General features: G+C 37.3%; 1 protein-coding gene across 2 annotated transcripts; it reads left to right on the top strand.

Moving 5' to 3' along the window:
• Positions 1-1353: 1353 nt before the first annotated feature.
• cul1b (cullin 1b) lies at positions 1354-20836 on the top strand. 2 transcript variants are annotated; one of them, XM_067377112.1, is made up of 22 exons: positions 1354-1474; positions 3797-4139; positions 9336-9513; positions 10010-10177; positions 11027-11077; positions 11177-11267; positions 11435-11598; positions 11778-11940; positions 12021-12151; positions 12546-12653; positions 12752-12858; positions 13218-13266; positions 14621-14752; positions 16950-17067; positions 17205-17281; positions 17405-17536; positions 17663-17755; positions 19291-19338; positions 19700-19782; positions 19933-20038; positions 20126-20239; positions 20319-20835. In XM_067377112.1, the coding sequence occupies exons 2-22, from the start codon at positions 4000-4002 to the stop codon at positions 20397-20399; spliced, it is 2334 nt and encodes a 777-aa protein (XP_067233213.1). In that variant the 5' UTR covers positions 1354-1474; positions 3797-3999; the 3' UTR covers positions 20400-20835. The 2 variants fall into 2 exon arrangements, with proteins under 2 accessions (XP_067233213.1, XP_067233214.1); XM_067377113.1 differs by lacking the exons at positions 16950-17067; positions 17205-17281 and having other exon boundaries at positions 20319-20836.
• The last annotated feature ends 47 nt before the right edge of the window (positions 20837-20883 follow it).

The raw sequence follows: 20883 nt of genomic DNA, 5'->3' as shown, positions 1-20883 counted from the left end.
GGATGGGATATTATTTGGGCTGGGATTTAAATATTGGATCATTATTTTGTAATGGTAGAATGTAGTGTAATGTAAAGAAGTGAACTGCTATAAAGAACACTACATCATTCTAACAATATGAGATCATTCTAACAAAAGAGTTTGGGGATGAAAACTTTTGAATTTGAATATCAAGATAAATTGTACTTATTTTTTCTTCCAGGAAACATGCAAGTTTCTTCTGGAGGGCAGTACTAAATGAAAAGCAATGATATTTCAGTAAAATAGGAAAAAATTGGACATGTTCATCATGTTCAAAAGTTTTCATACCCTGACTCTTAATGCATCGTGTTTTCTTCTGGAGCATCAGTGAATGTTTGAACCTTTTTCAATAGTTGTGTTTGAGTCCCTCAGTTGTCCTCAGTGTGAAAAGACGGATCTCAAAATCACAGAGTCACTGCTGGAAAGGGTTCAAATATTTTAAAAAAATGCTTAAAAACTGAAGAATCTGCAGCACCTGGAGGATTTTTCTGAAGAACGTTGGTCAGTTTAACTGTTCAAAATAATCAAGAGACTCAAAATAATCAAGACCATCACAAAACAAAAAAAAAACAGTCATTGATCATCCAGGTAACCACACACAGTATTAAGAATCAATGGTTCCCATACTTTTGAATTTTTTTTCTTGTGGACTCTATGTAAACATCTTTTATGTAAATTTTCTTACTCAGGACAGTACTAAAAAAAATAACATGCATTTTGTATGATCTCTCTTATTTTGTTAAAATTGTTCACATTTTCACGGATTCTGCAAGGGGTTCACATACTTTTTCTTACAACTGTATTGTCCGGCACCCATGAGTAAAAAAAAAAAAATATATATATATATATTACCAAAAATTATTCAGATATTTTTGATATATTTTTACTAGTGTGTGCAGGACACTATAGTTCATTTATGTAAGGATAGCAAAATAAAATAAACTGTGACATACCCAAACATTCATCATACAGTGGACTACCAGTAAAATTGATTAAAAAAAAAAAAAAAAAATGGAACCAGAAATTATTCAGACACTTTGATCTGAACATGTTTTGCTTAAGTGTTATCTGACATAATTAAGATAATTTTTTTCTGACAGTTTAACTCTGAGATCTTGTCATATTTTATTACCATTTTTTAAACTACAGTGAATAAACTGTAATAATGAATGAAATGTTCAAGGTGTCTGAATACATTTTGATTTGACTGTATATATGAGGAATGTAATGTAATGGATCATACAGTGTGAATATAGACGCTAGGGTACTCAAGTAGGTGAGCACTGGGGGTCGCTGTATCTCTAAGTAAACACTAGGCGTCGCTGTATTTCTCTGAGCTGTGACGTATGACGCTTCACTCGCTCTAATACGGAATTCCCAATCATTTCCAGTCATACACAGACACAGCATAGGGCCTCAACCTCATACAGTTCGACGTTAGAAACGGGTACAGGTAAGACTAAATATCTTTATATACATGTCAGCCGCCCCGGTTTGGCAGAACATATAACTAGAGAAGGAAGACAAACGTTTTTGTGGTGTTATAAACGACTTAATGCAAAGGTGGCCATTTTACATCAATATCTCAAAAGCTTCGCCGTAGTACACGAGTAGGTTAATAACAAGTGTTGTTTGCCTTATTTTCAGGTTATATTTTAATGTCATTCGTTTATTTGGCTCTAATATGTCTTAATACTTCTCCTTAGCGTCAGTTTACCAGGTTAACTTACCTGAAGCTAGCGAGCTGCTACCTAGCATTGCTAATGTATTGATGCTGTTTAGAAAACACTGCTTTCAAAATAGACATGAAATTAAGACATTGTATATTTAAGATGTTAAGATGCTCTTCTTGGTAATGTCTGTGATGGAGAACCTAAAGCAACTGCTGAGTCCGTTTGAACAGTGATTTGTACACATTCACATGAATTCAGATGCCTACCTAGTCAGCACTGTTTGGCCAAAATGCCATAAGTGACCAAGAAAGGGTTTTATTTTGGAGTTTTCTAAACCTCATATGCCAGTGTGTGGTTAGTTTCCTTTGAAATTATAACCTCAGAAAAAAAGGGGTCCTAGTGGGTGGTTTATGAATCATGATAATATTGGCATGCTTTATTGCCAAAGGAGTCCTCAGATGCCAAAAAGATCCTTAGATGAATTGTTTTACCATATGGCGATTAAACTGTCACGACAGTCATGTAGATTTGTGCTTTTTGTGCTCAATTTGCCTATATACGCCACAAAAATAATTGTCACACATAAAGCACTTTAAAAATCATGTTCAAGCTTATTTGTTGTGCTTCGTGTCCTTTTTGGACACCTGGCTAAAGTAACTTTTGTTTTGAATCAGTCTTTACCTGATCCAACCCACATTTGATGAACATTTAAATAGATAGTCAGCTAAAAATCAAAATTGTCATCATTTACTCACTCTCATGTCATTCCAAACCTGTATGAATTTCTTCTGTGAACACTACAACATGTGTTGCTAATAGTAATTAAAACTGTAATAACACATTTTTCAAAACAACTCATTTTGTGTGTCATGTTTATGACATAAAAGTGAGTAATTGATGGCAGAATGTTCATTTTCGTGGGAATTATCCATTTAATGCAAAATGTAATTTTCTTACTATAAAGGACTTCTGAGCCCTACTTTGACTGTAATTGTTGAAATTCTGTCAACCTACAGATCACATGTTTGATATTATGGAAATATCCCACTGATGAATGTGGGTCAGAGACTCTAGCCTTGGTTTGGCTGATCTAATAAGATTAAATGTGACCAGGCTCAAGCAGTTTGACGTTCACAAACTGTTTTCCCACAATGATCAAGCAAAGCGCTTACAGTGGCTGAAAGAGTTTATACGCAGCATGTATCGAAAGGCTGTGTTCGTTTATGTGTGTTAAATGAGCGAGGGATCATTTAGAGTCATTGTCCTCTTCAACCATCTGTATCTCTTATATGTCTCACCATAAGCTGGGCTGATCCTAACGGTGTGACGCCACTCCATCTTGTTTATTTTCACTCCTGTAAAACCTCTCATGCTCTGGGTCAGTGATTTAGCAAGGCTGGGTCAGTTGTGGGACTTTGCTTCTCTCGATTTACAGAAGTTACGCAGAAAAAACACACGTATAAACTTGCCTTTATGTATCTGAATCCCAACATATATTTTGTCAATTAGAGATGGTTTTAGTGAACTTAGTCTCAAGCATATATTAGCTGTTCTGCTAGCTATAGGAACAGCTGTCTGTAAACAAGAAGTCCTAGGAAGAACGATGTGGGAAATGCTATTAATAACCCAGCTAAACTCAATCCCACTGGTCACATGTTCTGATGCATCAACCCTCAGTCACTCTTGCCTCTGAAATGTGGCATTTCGAACATCAACATGTAAACAATGACTGGCAAGATTCATATTCTCTGCACCACAACACACAGCAGTCAGACATGCCGCTAAATATAACCATGAACCAACGCTTGTCACTTCAAATGAGCTCCGTTATGATACATAGTTAGTCACCTGTTAGGTTTGCTTCTTCTCTTTTTATATATGTTATCTTTTATATATCTTTTCTTGGCTCTTGCTTTTGTTTGTTCCTATAGAATAATTGCTAGTTCTGCCTTATTATTAACACCTGTAAGTGCTGTTTAATACTGTATGTACTTGTTGTCATTGTTATATCTGTCATAAAAACACTGTTTTATGTTCTACCTTTTTAAAATGATGTTAAGTGTGGTTATTTTATTTCAAACCTGATTTGTTTGCTCTCGCAGATACTGTACGGAAGTGTTTGGACGCTGCTGTAACCCTAGACCAGCCTGCAGCACCATCTGTGAAGTGTAGTGGTACTCATCCCTGAACTGATCCTGTCTGAATGCTCTCCAGCATGGTGGACTACATGTGAAGCAGCAGTGTTCTGGAGCAGAACGGGGAGAAGAGAGGATTTATCTGACACGAGCAGACCGGCACAGAGACAATGTCATCCAACAGGGGCCAGAACACCCACGGGCTCAAACAGATTGGGCTGGACCAGATCTGGGATGACCTGAGAGCAGGAATACAGCAGGTCTATACACGCCAGAGCATGGCTAAGTCACGCTACATGGAACTCTATACGTATCTTACCAGGCACCACGGGATGAATAGGGATTAATGGGGGCAGCAGCTGTGGCCAGCACACTGAAAGTCTTTGTCTTGTTAGGTGTGGTACCATGTGTGTGAATTTTGCACTTGAAATGAGAATAAGACCTCAGTTTATGAGGCAAGCCCATTGAATGGTTTGGGTCACTGTAGTAGACTTTGCATTGCTTGTTTCATTGATGTGCGAGCGGTTTGAGAGTGTGCTAAAGGTTGGATTGGAAAGAGGTATTGCTCTGAATCAGGGAGAATTATATGTTTGGGTAAGTTCAGAAGGTCAAATTTTTAGTTTTATCTCAGGCCCTTAAGATGCAGTCACATTTACTGTTGCTTGGCAAAATTTTGTGGGTGAAAGAGTAATTTAGGTGGGAATCCATAAGATCAGGAAATTTCCCTGTGTAGATTTTGCTTAAAGGGGCTCTATGTAGGAATTACACCCAGTGTTCAAAATGGGTACTGCAGTCCACATTCAAAATATTGTTTGGCCCGGCCCCTCGTTCAAAGATGCGGGTTGCCAGCAACAATAGGGAACGCAATTCACAATGAAAGCTGAGGAGACTTAAACACTGTAAGCTGATGAGTTGATTTATCTGTTTTAATATACTGTTGTTCATAGAGATATTTAGATGGGTTCAGAGGCTTTTTAGGTCAAGTAGATTCTGCGATTCTCTGACCCAGTTTGTTTGTTGGTTTCCATGGCTGCAATACGCAGTGTTTTCCGCCAACTGGCAACCTGTGATGCCGAAATGCTATTGGATAAACTGACATCACGCGGTTTCGCACAGACCAAAACAAAGACAGACATTCTGCCCGGAACGCACATTTTCAAAGTAGAATATCTGGCTGTAGCATTGTTTTTCTGAGAAACAAGTAGGTGAACTTAGCATGTTTCCTAAATATCTGCAAACATATCGGGGTATTTTTATGTTTTATTAAAGTAAAAATCTTACATAGAGCCCCTTTAAAGGTGCTTTATGTATGAATGACAGCTAGTGGTTGAAATGGGTACTGCAGTTCAAATTCAAAATATTGTTTGCCCCGCCCCCTCCTTCTCAGACTCTGCACTCATGCAGATTGCCAGTTAGAAGACATGCAACAGGAGCGAGATCAGTTGATATTGGAAGGCGAGGAGACTTACACACTGTAAGATAATTAGTTGATTTATTGATTTATGATGAGTTTATATCACATTTTAATATGCCCCCGTTCATAGAGATTTTTAGATGGATGCTGAGGCTTTTTAGGTCGGTTAGAATCTGAGATCTCTGACCCAGTTTGTTCGCTGGCTTCCATGGTTGTAATTCGCTGCATGTAGGGCTGGGCGATATATCGCATGCGATTGTCACGACAGAGCCGTAAATCACTGACAAGCCACGCAATATCGCGTTCATTATCGAAGGCGATTCATCTGCGATATGAATGCGATATTGCGTAGCTTGTCAGTGATCTACGGTTCTGTCTATTAAATGCCGCTCCATTTGAAAGCAGATGATGGCGATTTAGCGGTAATCAGGGAACCGGCTTTACTGACGAAATGCGTGTGACAATCGCATGCGATATATCGCCCAGCCCTAGCTGCATGTGTTTTCCGCCAACTGGCAACTCGGGGTGGCAAAATACTATTGGGTAAATTGGCAACATGCGGTCTTAAACAGACCAAAACAAAAACAGAAAATCTGACACGGAACGCAGATTTCAAAGTAAAATAACTGTCTTTAACAATGGTTTTCAGAGAAATGAGTATGTGAACTAAGCATGTTTAATAAATATCTGCAAACATGTTATGGTATTTATATGCTTTAGTACAGTCAAAAACTTACATAGAGCACCTTTAAAGTCAAGTAAAGCTGCACAATTAATTGTTAAAGGTTGTGATCTCGATTCAAATGCACACCAGAACATTAAAATCTGCATTGGCACTGCTGTTGAGCCAGAGAGAGCAGTTGTCATGTATAGGTATGAAACCGCTACATGAACAGTCTTTTCAACCACACAGTATCATTATTTCTGTGTTTCAAATATTCATATTATCACAGAAGTACTGGGATGAAAGTTTATAATTTGGATATAAACACTGATGTCTATGGAAGTGAACAAAATAGAGTAAATCACCTTTTAAAAAACGACATTCTTCAAATAACGATCGTATCGATTACATCGTTACGCTACCAGTTGGTGACAAGTAATATTTTTTTCACTGAATCATTCATTCAAGAGACTTGTTTTTTTGGAGCACCAAATTGCCCTGCCAGTCTCCCAATAGACCTAGAATCGTCCGTTATGGTGCCCCCTTCTTAATATTACAGAACATGAAATCATTCTGAGTGGAAAATACTATTTCAAATTGGCTTCATCACGATTTTAAAAAGTTTTTTAAATTATATATATATATATATATATACATATGTTTATTTTTTTATTTTTAATAACACCATGAAATTATAAATTATATTGAGTAAAATGTGAATCACAAAATCAAAGTACATGGTGTTATTACTTTTATTTAGCTTTTTTGTAATGTCGGGCATCTCACTGCCAATGAGTGTTCCACTCTAGAGCTCTTCAAAGCAGTTTGTTTCTGGGAAATTAACTTAGAAGGCCCTCTGTCCGCTTTCAAATTTGCAATTTTGCATTTCACCCACTAGTGCCACATCAGACAAAGGGGCGTAATTGCTCAGTTTCATCTGCACAGCTGTCATTCTCCTCTACATCTTCCGTAATGTGTTTTTATTTGTCTGCGTGTGGCCCTGTGTGCACCCAAAAAACTTTCTGCTGTTTCTGCAGGTTTCTTTAGCACTGCTGAGAATCTGAGTCTCAGCATGTAGTTCATAGCATCAGTGAACTACCATTGCAACTCAGAAGAGCTCACGGTTAGTGTTAAAGGTGTGAAAATTAGCACCTAGAAAAACAAACGTACACACACACAAAAAAAATAGTTCTGGTAATCACTGTTTATGTGGTCACGACCTTTAAGCTACTGCACTGAGACATAACAGCTTGCCATAAATACACACCCATGTAGAGGACTTTTAATATTGTTAACTTGTTTCTGTCCAAGATGCATAAAAGATTCTCTAGACAGTTTCTTGCATGTCTACTAAAGTCTTTTAAAACAGATGTTTTCTCAAGAGCTTGAGCACCGAGACTGTTGAAGGTACAGTCTCATTCTTGTTTAATATTGAGAGTTGACCTTTGGATTTGAAACTGTCCATTTTAAGCTTTGTGGAAATTAGGGCTGCCCCCTAATAGTCGACTAACCGTTTGTCAACTTGAAGAGGCTTGGTCGACCAAGATTTTATTAATCGGTTAGTCGCAGAAAAAAAAAATCTCCACAGGAAGTGGCGAGGTCACGCAGTCCTAGAGGCACAGATCATTAACTGCAGGAAATCCAAACATTCACCTATCATTTATCGACCTCAAATGTGGCTTATCACTTGAAACATGTAAGTCGCAACTTTAGTCCATTCTCTTTAATGTTTGCCTATAGATAAATGTGCGCTATTATTTGGCGCATATCCAAGTGTTTGTGTGGAGAGCGTGTTTACTGCATGACATGGAGGCGCCGGTGTGATCACTGCACTTAAAATACTCTGTCATTTTTGGTCATAGATAAGAGTAATGCAAAATGTAAAGGGTCTACTTTTATTTCTGTAAACTCACAATAACAGCAAAACGTTGTGCTTTTGTAAAACAATGAAAGCAATCAGGATGCGTTTTCTGATCTCGGTCTCGGTGAACTTGAGCTCGTAACAAGCATGAACCGAAACTCATCGTATAGGCTGCTTTCCTCACAGACACAAGAAATATATCTATAGCTTGGAATGTCTACTTTTAAATGAGCCAATTCAAATGGTAAATAAATATTCTCAGATTATGTAATCCATATGAAACTTGCATATAGGCGTGTCCACTACTGCGGAGATGAAAGATGAGTCAGCATTGTTGACTTAATCTCTGCAGCCGAAAACACAGAATACATTATCAATAAATTATTAAAATGTTTAGACAGTCTCCTTGCTGTTTTTTCACGACACATTCATAATCGTTACGTTTGCCGGTGCACTGTGGCAAGCTTTATGCATGTGTTTGAGCACTGATTAGGCTATGTGTACATAAGATTAAAGGCTCATTATTATAATTTATGACTTATTAATATAAATGCGCGATTAGTCGACTAATGGCTTAAATGAACGACTACTGGTCGACTAGAAAAATCTTTAGTCGAGGGCAGCCCTAGTGGAAATAGTACAAGTTTCTTTAAAAGGTTTGTTCTTTGTTTCCCCATTTATAATTTCATGCAAGATTATTTTAAAGAGGACATATGATGCTATTTTAGGTCATTATTTAAAGGTCAATATTTTGTTTATTGGGTGTACTAGAAGAGGTTAGCATGCTTTAATGTAAAAAACATTATTTTTCTCATACTGTACATTATTGGCTTACCTCAGTTCTCATTTTGTCTGTTTTCAGAAGGTTTTTGCTTTCGCATTTAAAACGCACTGTGTCTCCGCAACATGATGACAACACTACAATTCACTGAGGCCTCGCCCTCTTTCTTTGCGTTTCTATGCCTTTAGGTGGGCATTATGCTAATATATTTAAAATTGTGAAATAGATGTTTGCGGAAGTAATATCTGGACTTCGATCGAGGTGTTTTGTACAGATCTGGAGCAGTGTTCTGTTACATAGAATAAATTACTTTTGTTGGAGACTGAGCTTTGTAACTGCAGGTCTTATACATGCACAAACAGATACATTAGACACTAAAGGAAAATATTAAAAACCATCATATGGCCTCTTTTAAATGTCAGAACTGAATTGTGGGCACCACAAATTTTTTTTCACTGTTGGAAAATAGGTTTGAACTACGTCTGAATTCCATGCTAAGCAAACAGTTATACTGTCCAAATTCCACATACAGTTCATGCTCATGCTTTTCGTATTAGATTCTGACGTGCTCGAGAAACACTCAAAAGTACATCCTCCTACACACCTACTGTTAATCCACAGTATGTTCATTTTTGTACCCTGATACAGCTACAAAGCAACTTGCAAGCTTACATTGAAAGCATCATCATTATGTAATGGCATCTCAATCTCAAGATTGTTGTAATATCTGTTTTATGATCTGTCTGTCATCGTTTCCTCATCTTAAGACTTTAACTTACTATTCAGACATGTGTATAACTACTGTACCAGCGTGCATCAGACCAACCAGGCCAGGGGTGCTGGCATCCCTCCTTCCAAACCCTCCAAGAAAACTCCCACACCTGGTGGGGCTCAATTTGTAGGACTAGAACTCTACAAAAGACTGAAAGAGTTTCTGAGGAGCTACCTGACAAACCTTCTCAAGGTAATAGCCTATGGTGTGCTTATAGTTCAGGATGCTTGATGCAGTAGTGATCGTATTAAGTAATTGTTCGTATTACTGTAGGTCAGTTCAAAAAAAAAAAAAAATGTTTGACTTTGATCTTTATTGAAAGCAGATAACACAAAGGCTTATCTAATATGAACTATACTTGTCTTTGTATGCCTTGTTACAAAATTATTAAACAGCATAGCAAACCCTATATTGCAATGTTTTTATGCCTAATTTTACTTGAAGAATGTTTGAATATTAAAAAAAAAATGTATGACATTTTATATTTACCTTGACCACTGCCAATAAATAAAAATGTAATAATAAAAATTCTTCTAATCTATTTATAGGTCTTGTAATATCTAAAATTTTAGTGAGGTGCCCTTTTTTTTTTGGCCTCGCAAGAATGGATTGCAGCGCGAGTTGTAACTCCTTCAGACATCTTCCTGACTTCTCCTGTTTCTCTCCTGCATCTGTGTGTGTCTGGCAGGATGGAGAGGACCTGATGGATGAGAGCGTGCTGAAGTTCTACACGCAGCAGTGGGAGGACTATCGCTTCTCCAGTAAAGTGTTAAACGGGATCTGTGCTTACCTCAACAGACACTGGGTGCGCCGAGAGTGTGATGAGGGACGGAAAGGAATTTATGAAATCTACTCTGTAAGAGAAAAAGCACACGCCTCTGCCTGACTCATAGGTTCCTGTTTGACATTTCCACACATTGTGTTCATAAGACTTACGCTACGCTATATCGTAGTTAGCTATATTTTAGCTATATATGCATACCTGTGACTACACATCATCTGCATCTTTAATTAACATTAGCCTCGTCACTTTGTGAGATTTGATTACAGAACCTGACTTGTTTAACTTGTCAGAACTTCACATGTCACTTGACTAATAGGTTTGACTTGTTGGCACTAAATCTTGCATTTCTTGATCATGTGCATGTTTTTCTGTCTTGAAAACTTAAATTTTTGGTTTATTGTGATTGTATTCCAGTGATTTAAACTTATTACTTAGGTAGCCATACTGCCAACCTTACTGATTACCTTTTTATAATAATAATATTATTATTATTATTATTATTATTATTATTATTAATTATTAGTAATAGTACAAACACAAAAGGTAACACTTTAGAATGGGGAACACATATTCACTATTAACTACAACTTTTGCCTCAAACTCTTAATTTACTGTTCATTAACAGTAATGTAGATTTTATAGCTTTTAAGTTTAGGTATTGGGTAGGATTAAGGGATTTAGAATATAAGGCATTAATATGTGCTTTATAAGTACTAAAAACAACCAATATACAAGTAATATGCAAGCTAATAAGCAACTAGTTAAAAGTGAGAATTGAACTCTAAAATAGACAAAACTAAATTACTTATTGAATATAAAGTATTTTATTAAAGTGCAGTTGAAATAAAAATGACAACTTTATTAAAGCAGCAGTTTTCTCATGGCTCATTGCAGTAATAAAATAAAGTGTCTCTTTCACAGCTTGCTTTGGTCACATGGAGAGAGTGTTTATTTAGACCTCTAAACAAGCAGGTGAGTTATCTGTTTTTATTCTTCATTTATAGGTAAATGTAATAGTCTGTATGTGTGTGTCTTGTATATTTATATACCCCTGTGTTTTATTTTATATAGGTGACAAATGCTGTGTTAAAACTCATTGAGAAGGAGAGAAATGGTGAGACTATTAACACCAGACTCATCAGTGGAGTGGTGCAGTCCTATGGTGAGTGTGGCTGCGCTAAATCTGTCCTCTGCTGGTCTCACACACAACTTGAGTCAGATGTTGTGTGAGATTATAAAATATTTTTACAGGAGTCGTATAAGTGGAATAAATTCAGTGCTGTCTGGATCTTTGAAGCATCGTGATGTGATTTGCTTTGTCTTTTCCAGTTGAGTTGGGTTTGAATGAGGACGATGCATTTGTGAAGGGGCCGACATTATCAGTTTACAAGGAGTACTTTGAGACGCAGTTTTTGGCAGACACAGAGCGCTTCTATACACGGGAAAGCACAGAGTTCCTCCAGCAAAACCCTGTTACTGAGTACATGAAAAAGGTAAAGTAGTGATGGTATCATGTGTGAATGAGTTCAGATTCAGATTGGACATCATAACGCTACTTTCAGTGGATTTTATGGGAAATTGGTTTTACTACATATTTAAGCCTACGTTTCCTATAGTTATGAGTACTCCGACTTAAAACAGGGTTACAACTCATGTGTGTTTATGTGTGCAGGCAGAGGCACGGTTACTGGAGGAGCAGCGGCGGGTACAGGTGTATCTCCACGAGAGCACACAAGACGAGCTGGCTCGCAAGTGTGAGCAGGTCCTCATCGAGAAACACCTGGAGATCTTCCACACAGAGTTCCAGAACCTTCTAGACGCTGATAAGAATGAAGGTCAGCTTCATTCGGAGGAAGTAAACATTTAAAATAACACACTTAGTTTGACATTCAATACACTTTGTTTATAATTGCAGATCTCGGTCGGATGTACAACCTTGTTTCCCGGATCACGGACGGATTGGGCGAGCTCAAGAAACTCTTGGAGTCCCACATTCATAATCAAGGACTGGCAGCCATCGAGAAATGTGGAGATTCAGCACTCAATGTAAGTCACCAGTGATGGTGTGGACAATACTTTCGGTCTTCAGCTCCAACTATGGAGAGGAATAAAAAATTTGATTGATTTGACTTTTCTGAAAAAAATGTGCCAAACCTGTTGGAACCACAGCTGAACCTGAATTCCCTGAAGTCAGGGCCTCACTTCATTGTATTGATGCATAGGAGGTCTATTCTTACCATGACAATAGTTATTTGTCTAACTAGGCTTTTGCCCAAATTCTCTTTCATCTGACAATACACAAGTATTTGTATTTCAGAGATGTGATTCAGCCTTTGCTTTATGTAAGCCCCAGGGTCTTTGTGCATGATTTCCAGTAACTCCGTTACTTTTTGTTCCTGTAACTACTTAATTTGATCACAGTTTGAACTTGTTTTTTCAGGATCCCAAAATATACGTGCAAACAATCTTGGATGTTCACAAGAAATACAATGCTCTCGTCATGTCTGCATTCAATAATGATGCTGGGTTTGTGGCGGCACTTGATAAGGTTTGTGATCTATATTAAAGGTCAGTTTTGTTGGTTTTGAGTTGGTTTATTTATAGCGCTGGTGTGACTTTCACTCTGTGATCTGTGCTGCTCTTCAGGCCTGTGGAAGATTCATTAATAATAATGCAGTAACAAGGATGGCACAGTCCTCCAGCAAATCCCCTGAGCTTCTGGCCAGATACTGTGACTCCTTACTGAAGAAGAGGTGAATTCTCTCATTCACATTCATGTCATACTTGTCAGTCAGAAATGACAATGAAATCTGTTCTACTGCTGTTACTGCAAACACATCAGTTTGTTTTTGGATTTGAGGCTTGAATCTTTGAATGCAGTATTCTGACAGACTGCTTCTTTAAGAATTGACAAAATATCTCAAGAAAAAAAAACTACATTAGCAAGGTTCTATATGTGGAACTCCACCAAAAAAATATTCTAGTGCATAGACTAAAAAGATGAAATTTGATATTAATGCTGTTTAGGAAAGGCTGTTTGCTTTTAAGATTCTGCAGTTGCAGGTGTGTACATAACACAGATGATTTAACTGAGTGTGTGTGTCTCATTTAGTTCAAAGAATCCAGAGGAGGCTGAGCTAGAAGATACTCTCAACCAAGTGGTGAGTTTCCCTGTCCTCCAGGGACATGAAAGTTTAGTCTCTTGATGCATTAGGGTTCTGCACTTGAAGCAAAAATCAATACCTGGTTTCACAGAAAAGGCTTAAGCCTAGTCCCAGACTAAAATGCATGTTTAAGCTGTTTTAACTGAAAGCAACTTGCACATATCTTAAAATATGTCAGTAATGTTTTTTTCTTATTAGTCACATTTATAAAATATATTTAAATGTCCTAATTGAACTGAGGCCTAATCCTGGCTTAATCTTAGCCCTGTCTGTGAAACCATTCCTTAGTGTTATATAAATTATAAAAAATATATTTCTGTCATAATTTCTTCAAGTTATACGAAAATGTTTATTTTAATGGTTTGTAGTGATTTATTTGATAATAGTTTTTATAAAATTAAATTGTGAAATGCTGGTTCAGAGCAGCTCTAGAGATGAAGTTCATGTGTAGTGTGTGTGTGTGAGACGCTGAAAACACTGCGAGCATCACGCGTTCTTGAGTATGTGTAGTAGGTGCAACTATGCTGCACATTCACTGAGACATGCAGAACATGGCAGTGCATTTAATAATCAGACACCAGCCCATCTAAAAATTCTAACTTATTAAATTGTACAGCCCTTCTTTTGATGTATTGATTTAAAAACCTGCCAAATTCCATAACATTCCATATACAGTAAATTCTATTTTTATGACGTGATTCATTTTTTTTCCGTATCAGAGAAATCATAGGGACCTAGTTAATTTGCGACAGACTATCCAGTTATCATCTTAGAAATTAATATGGTTTTGAATTTGCAGTCTTTTATCATCCAAATTTATTTTTCTTATATTTTGTGTAATCCAAATTCATGCAAATATGTTAATTTTTGTCAGTCTGATCAATTAATCAGTCAAGAAAGAGATAATTGTTGGCGCCGTTAGCCTAGTGGTTAGTGTACCGGCGTATGGCGCAGATGTATTTACACGCTGTCCTGAGCTCGATTCCCATCTCGAGGTCCTTTGCCGATCCCGTCCCCCTCTATCCACCCTATGCTTTCCTGTCTACTCTCTACTGTCCTCTCCAAATAAAGGCATAAAAAGCCCATAAATATAACTTTTAAAAAAGAGAGAGGGAGATAATGGTTGATTTAATGCTTTCATTCATTACACTGGAAATAGTAGAGTACATTGCATGCTCTTTGTTGTAAACTGTACATTGTGGCACATGCCGTATTCTTTCCAGGTGTTTTGTGTAGATGTCAAATTTGCAAACTGTGCACAGTATGCATACTGTATGGTAGTATGCAAAAAATACTGAATTTAAGCCAATTCATGTGACTGACAAGATTCTCCAAAATGCTTTATCATCAGATGGTGGTTTTCAAGTATATTGAGGATAAAGACGTGTTCCAGAAGTTCTATGCCAAGATGCTGGCCAAAAGACTGGTGCACCAGAACAGTGCCAGCGACGACGCAGAGGCCAGTATGATCTCCAAACTGAAGGTCTGTGCTCTTGTTTAGTGAAGATGGCTCACTTCTAGGGCTGGGTATTGACACAAATTTCACTCGTTCAATCATTCGATTTCGATTCACAAGTTTGCGATTTGATTCAATTCCGATTTCGATTAATGTCAATTCCATATTGATTAACTGGGCTATGCATCAGGTCTAGAACATGGCAAATTTCCTTAAAGGGTCATGAAACCCCCCCCTCTTTCCGCTCAAGTCTAGCTCACAATCTTTTTGAAAAATGCAACTTAAATGGGCGTGGTGGCTGTGAGAAGAGGGGAGGGGAGAGGAGAGGAGAGGAGAGGAGAGGAGAGGAGAGGGAGGAAACTCTCATCGCCAGTAGCCCATGCATATCGACTGTCACTAAAAATCAGTGGTAAAACATGAGGAAATACTACATTTTTTAAAAAAACTGGAAAAGTTAAAATCTAATGAAATACACTGACACTTTATTTTTGTCTTTTCAAGAGTTACTGAATGCCCTGCTACATTTATCCTACAGTAATCGTAATTCTATTTAAAACATATTAATGTACATGTGTAATTACAGTCATTATAAAATATATAGTTGTTTATATACACACTATACATGCATATATTTGAAAAAAAAAAAAAATAATGCTTAAAAAAAAACCTTGCGTACATAGCATAGATCCACGCGCCGAACCTGCAACACGCTCAGTCAGTCAGGCTGCGTGTCGACTGGAGCAGAGCAAGCGACCAGAGCATTTTTAGATTCATTCCTATGGAAGTTGAGCGTCACATTGAACTTACGCGCGGCTCAACTTCCATAGGAATGAACCGAAAACACTCGCGCTTACCCGCTCGCTCCGCGCCAACGGACACGCACCGTCAGTCAGTGTCAGTCAGTCTCTCTCACTGTTTAGTGCCGTTAACCGTCCTCTTCATTGGAAAGATCCACGTGGTGTCATGAATAATTAAGAGAGTGTCTTCTCATTGGATAAAAAACTCAGTCTCGTTAATAATTATGAAACACCGATAAGTCATCAAAGCACTATCGTGCTCGGCTGTGACGTGGACAGGTTGAAGATTTTAAACCCGGAAGACGAAAATAGCGTATAAAAACTAAAATTTAACCATTTCCCCCTTACTTTTAAATCTAACAGATGCTAACATTGTCTTCAATGGTGTTCAACACACATAACTCTGTTAAAATCTCAGAAATTTTGGTTTAGGGTTTCATGACCCTTTAAGGAAAAAAATATCTCTAAATTAATGCTGTAAACTATACTGGGAACCCCATTTGGTACATCACTATATTATTAAAGGTTATAATCAGCTGATTTGTATAGGCTAATTGCATTTAAATTACTCATAAGGAAAGACACTTTTTAAAGGATTAGTTCACTTTCAAATAAAATTTTCCTGATCATTTACTCACCCCCATGTCATCCAAGATGTTCATGTCTTTTTCGACTGAAGAAAGAAAGACATGAACATCTTGGATGACATGGGAGTGAGTAAATTATCAGGAAAATTTTATCTTAAAGTGAACTAATCCTTTAAAGACGTAATTATGTTTTAATTTTATTAATCATTTATTTAAACAAACATTAAATGTTGAACAGGTTAAGTAAAAATACAATAAATATGCAATATAGTGTATATATTTAGCAAAATGCTCCTCCATTATTTTTAAGTCGAGTTTATGGACATTGAATGGCTTTTGATGTAAATGTAACATTACGCAACGCATTGTTTACAAGCTGTTGTATTGACATCTTTCTGCCATTGAAGCACTGAGCGATTACATGAGACATGATACAGATTTTGTACTGTATATTTCAGCAAACCTTCTGATGTTCATTCATGTTTATTTTGTGCTGCAAGTAGTAGTAGATTAGTGCGCTCTTTGCTGCCGCTTTGCCTAAACTGAGGCGCTACAACGATCTGTGACGTCACATTAAAGAGTGCCAAAATGGTATTTATTGTTTTGAATTTCATAATAGAATCAACAAAATTTGAAAGCTGAGACTTTGGTCATTTCAAAAGTAACAAAGTGCAAAGTTTATTGTGATTATTGGATGGGAGGTGTGCTACAAAGTTTTGTTCATTCATCAACTGAAAGCAGCACAGACTAAAAGATTGATTCTTGGGATTTATGAATAAGTTCATCAAAATGAGAATAAACTTTTTTTGAGAGCAGTTTTTTTTTTCTGCCCACCCTCAGCAAGCATGTGGTTTCGAGTACACCTCCAAACTCCAGCGTATGTTCCAGGACATCGGTGTCAGCAAAGACTTGAACGAGCAATTCAAAAAACACCTATCCAACTCTGAGCCTTTGGACTGTAAGTGCTCAACACTCTGGCTTTACATCGATTCCTCATGATTGTTTGTGTTTAGAGTGTTTTTATAATATAACCTGCATGTTATTACTGATGAATAAAAATGCAAATGAAAGACTCCGGCTCCATCTGTCTCGCAGTGGATTTCAGTATCCAGGTTCTGAGCTCTGGCTCATGGCCGTTCCAGCAGTCTTGCACATTCGCTTTACCATCTGAGGTGAGACGCTCAGACGCTTGACCTGTAATTTTCGAAGCCTTTCACACCCTTCCACGAGCTGAGAACAATGTGTGATTACACTTCCAGTTGATGATAGTTTTTCAACGGCTTTGTTTTTCTCAGTTGGAGCGGAGTTACCAAAGATTTACAGCTTTTTATGGAAGTAGACACAGCGGCCGGAAGTTGACATGGCTTTACCATCTATCCAAAGGAGAGCTGGTCACTAACTGCTTCAAGAACAGATACACTCTGCAGGTTTGTGCCTTCTTCATGGCCGTATCATGCCAGCGGTAATTCAAAGCGTGTACTAGGACTCATTAAGAAGGTTGTAGGACTCAGCTGGTACAAGAGTCAGCATGTGTTTGTCGTGTGTCCTCGCAGGCCTCCACCTTCCAGATGGCCATCCTGCTCCAGTTCAACACAGAGAACAGCTACACCGTCCAGCAACTGGCCGACAGCACACAGATCAAAACAGTGAGTGCAGTGCCATTGCTTTATATCGCATTCTTCCTGAACACACATATATCAATAAATATACATCGATTTCCATTACATTTTAGTCACACTTTGAACAAAAAGAAACCTAGCAGAAATAGTCAGTGATTATATTAATGTTCTGTCCCACTGGTTTAAATTACTTAAAAATATTAAATTAAATTAGGTGTTGCACAGACTAGTCGACTTTATTGCTCTGCCATGCCGCTTTAAAAGTATAATTCACCCAAAAATGAAAATTACCCCATAATTTATTCACCCTCAAGCCATCCTTGGTGTATATGACTTTTTTTCTTTCAGCCAAACACAGTTATATTAAAAGTGTCCTGGCTCATCCAAGCTTTATAAAGGGAGTGATTGGAGGATGTTTTTTTTTTTTTTTTTGAAGTCCAAAAATAAGTGTATCCATCATAAACGTACTCCACGCAGCTCCGCTGGTTAATAAAGGCCTTCTGAAGTGAATCGATGCGTTTGTGTAAGACATATCTTACTTGCTTCCAAAAAGCGTTAACTTCTGTGAGGTAGTACACAATGACATGACGTTTTATGCCACGCCATGACATACTACATTACATTATAACGCGTAGTACGTCATGTCATTGTATACTACGTCGTGGAAGTTAACACTTTTTGGACGTACGTCAAATGCGTATGGTTATTTTACTTAATAAAGTTTTAAATAAGGAAATTTGTCTTACACAAATGCATCGATTTGCTTCAGAGGGCCTTTATTAATCCCTGGAGTATGTTTTATGATTTATGGATGGACTTTTTTGGACTTTGAAATCTCATACTCCAATCACTCCCATTATAAAGCTTGGATGAGCCAGGGTATTTTTAAAATAACTCCGATTTGTGTTTGGCTGAAAGAAGAAAGTCATATACACCTAGGATGGCTTGAGGGTGAGTAAATGATGGGGTCATTTCCATTTTTGGGTGAACCATCTCTTTAAGCTTGATGTCGACTAGTTAGTCTTGGCCTATAGAGGGTGCAACAGGGACAGAAATCTTTGAAATCTATCCAACAGTTAATGACAAATAAATGTATACTCCTAGAAGACATGTTTGATTATACCATCTGGATGCGCAAAATTGATCGGGCGAATGCATTTTTTAAACCGCTTATTGTAACGCGCAGATTGCTCGCACACAGAAACATTAGTAGTGCAGAAATGTATTGTGAACACTTCTGTGATTTATCGATAAAATAGCTTATAAACTGAAAAATTCTAGCATATATTTATTGGTAAATAAAACCCACAACTTCACTATTTCACTAATGCATTCATATAAATGTAATCTTTACTGTGCTACTTTATCTGTATCTGATTTAGAACAAGCAGAAACCTGTGAGAAATATAACGACCCAAAGACAAAAGAACTGATAAAAATAAGCTGTTATGTAGGAGCAATAGCCTTGTGGGCAGCGCTGTGTCATATGCCATAGCTGTGTCATTTGCATAGCATTTTTTTAAAATGTAATCTTATTTTGTTTGTTTGTTTGCATTTTGCAGGATATTTTGGTTCAGGTCTTGCAAATCCTGTTGAAATCAAAGTTGCTGGTAAGTGTTGACAATGTGTTTCTCAACTGGTGGGTCGCGACCCAAAAGTGGAGTGTGTAGTCAAAGAAAGACATGCAAGAAAGCTGTTGACTTCTGTCAGATGCAGTTTAATGCTCGACTTGAATTCCTAAAGTTTTGGGTCGCAGCTTAATGACCATAGGAAAATGTGGGTCCCACAGCCAAACCAGTTGAGAACCACTGGCTTATAGGATTCTTACAGAACTATCTGTGCTGTTTATATGTCTATATTTTAATTAAATATTACTGTTTTGTTGTAAATGTATATTTAAATGCAATTATGAAATCTAAAGATTTTAGGCCTACTTTTTTTTTTTCAATATATTTTGTTTTCTTTTTGTAGGTCTTGGAGGATGAGAATGCAAACATAGATGAAATGGATTTCAAGCCTGATACAATAATCAAACTTTTCTTGGGCTATAAGAAGTAAATGCTTCGTTTGATCTGCACAGTATACACTAATAATTGAACTTTAGTGACATTTAAATGTTATTACAGTGTTAGTACATAATATTTTTAAATGTTGTGCATTTGTCATCTGCATATCTACACTGTTGCCTGTCTCTGTGTGCACAGTAAGAAGTTACGGGTGAATATCAATGTGCCAATGAAGACAGAGCAGAAACAAGAGCAGGAGACGACACATAAGAACATTGAGGAAGACAGGAAGCTCCTCATACAGGTATTAAAAATAAACTATAACAATCCACTGAAGTTCATATCAAACATTCTATTGATTCTTCATGTTCTTTTGTATTCTTGTGTGCAGGCAGCTATTGTGAGAATCATGAAGATGAGGAAAGTTTTGAAGCACCAGCAGCTTTTGGCAGAAGTGCTGAACCAACTTTCCTCACGATTCAAACCTCGTGTTCCCGTCATAAAGGTAACAGCACTCTGCAATTCTGACTCCTTATAAAACATTCATTAGAAATATTAAAATGTCTTTATTTTTTTTCTTTCAGAAATGCATTGATATTTTGATAGAGAAGGAATACCTGGAACGTGTGGATGGGGAAAAAGACACTTACAGTTACTTGGCATAAAAATGTCCTCAGAAGTTTGATGTCCTTCCTTAGATCTTTATCTGATGTTTTGAGGAATATCAACACAAAGTGGGCACAGACAGAGGATTCGCGTATCAAGATCTCAAGTCCTTGTTGCCAAGTAGGACAATTTGACACTGGACTTTTCCCTTTAAACCCAGACTGCTAAAGCGGCCAGTCTTTGTCTTTAAGCCCTTAAGCTGCTCAGGATTGCCATTTACTTTTTAATGTGTAAATACCAGACATTGAATTATACTCATAGTGGGACCCAGAGTCAGGGTTGCATGCTATTGCCTATCATTATGAAAAGACAAGAAGCTGATTAATTTAATTGTAATTACAGTGACTTTGGGAAAACTGACAGATGGGTTTCAGACAGATATCTATTACTAAGAAGATACTTTACAGCAGCACTCCTACTATAATCATGTCTGACTGGCTGGTTAAAGTTGCATTGTTACCAGCCATGACAACATTTGTATAG

Source organism: Chanodichthys erythropterus, chromosome 23, assembly GCF_024489055.1.
Source record: "Chanodichthys erythropterus isolate Z2021 chromosome 23, ASM2448905v1, whole genome shotgun sequence".
Taxonomy (NCBI): Eukaryota; Metazoa; Chordata; class Actinopteri; order Cypriniformes; family Xenocyprididae; genus Chanodichthys; species Chanodichthys erythropterus.
This window is presented reverse-complemented; position numbering and strand designations above follow the sequence as displayed.

Bases quoted from the DNA above. Each gene is read 5' to 3' on its own strand.
- cul1b (XM_067377112.1), top strand. From the start codon at position 4,000: ATGTCATCCAACAGGGGCCAGAACACCCACGGGCTCAAACAGATTGGG. The intron at 9,514-10,009 runs GTAATAGCCTAT...TGTGTCTGGCAG, and splicing joins ACCTGACAAACCTTCTCAAG to GATGGAGAGGACCTGATGGA. The intron at 10,178-11,026 runs GTAAGAGAAAAA...TCTCTTTCACAG, and splicing joins GAATTTATGAAATCTACTCT to CTTGCTTTGGTCACATGGAG.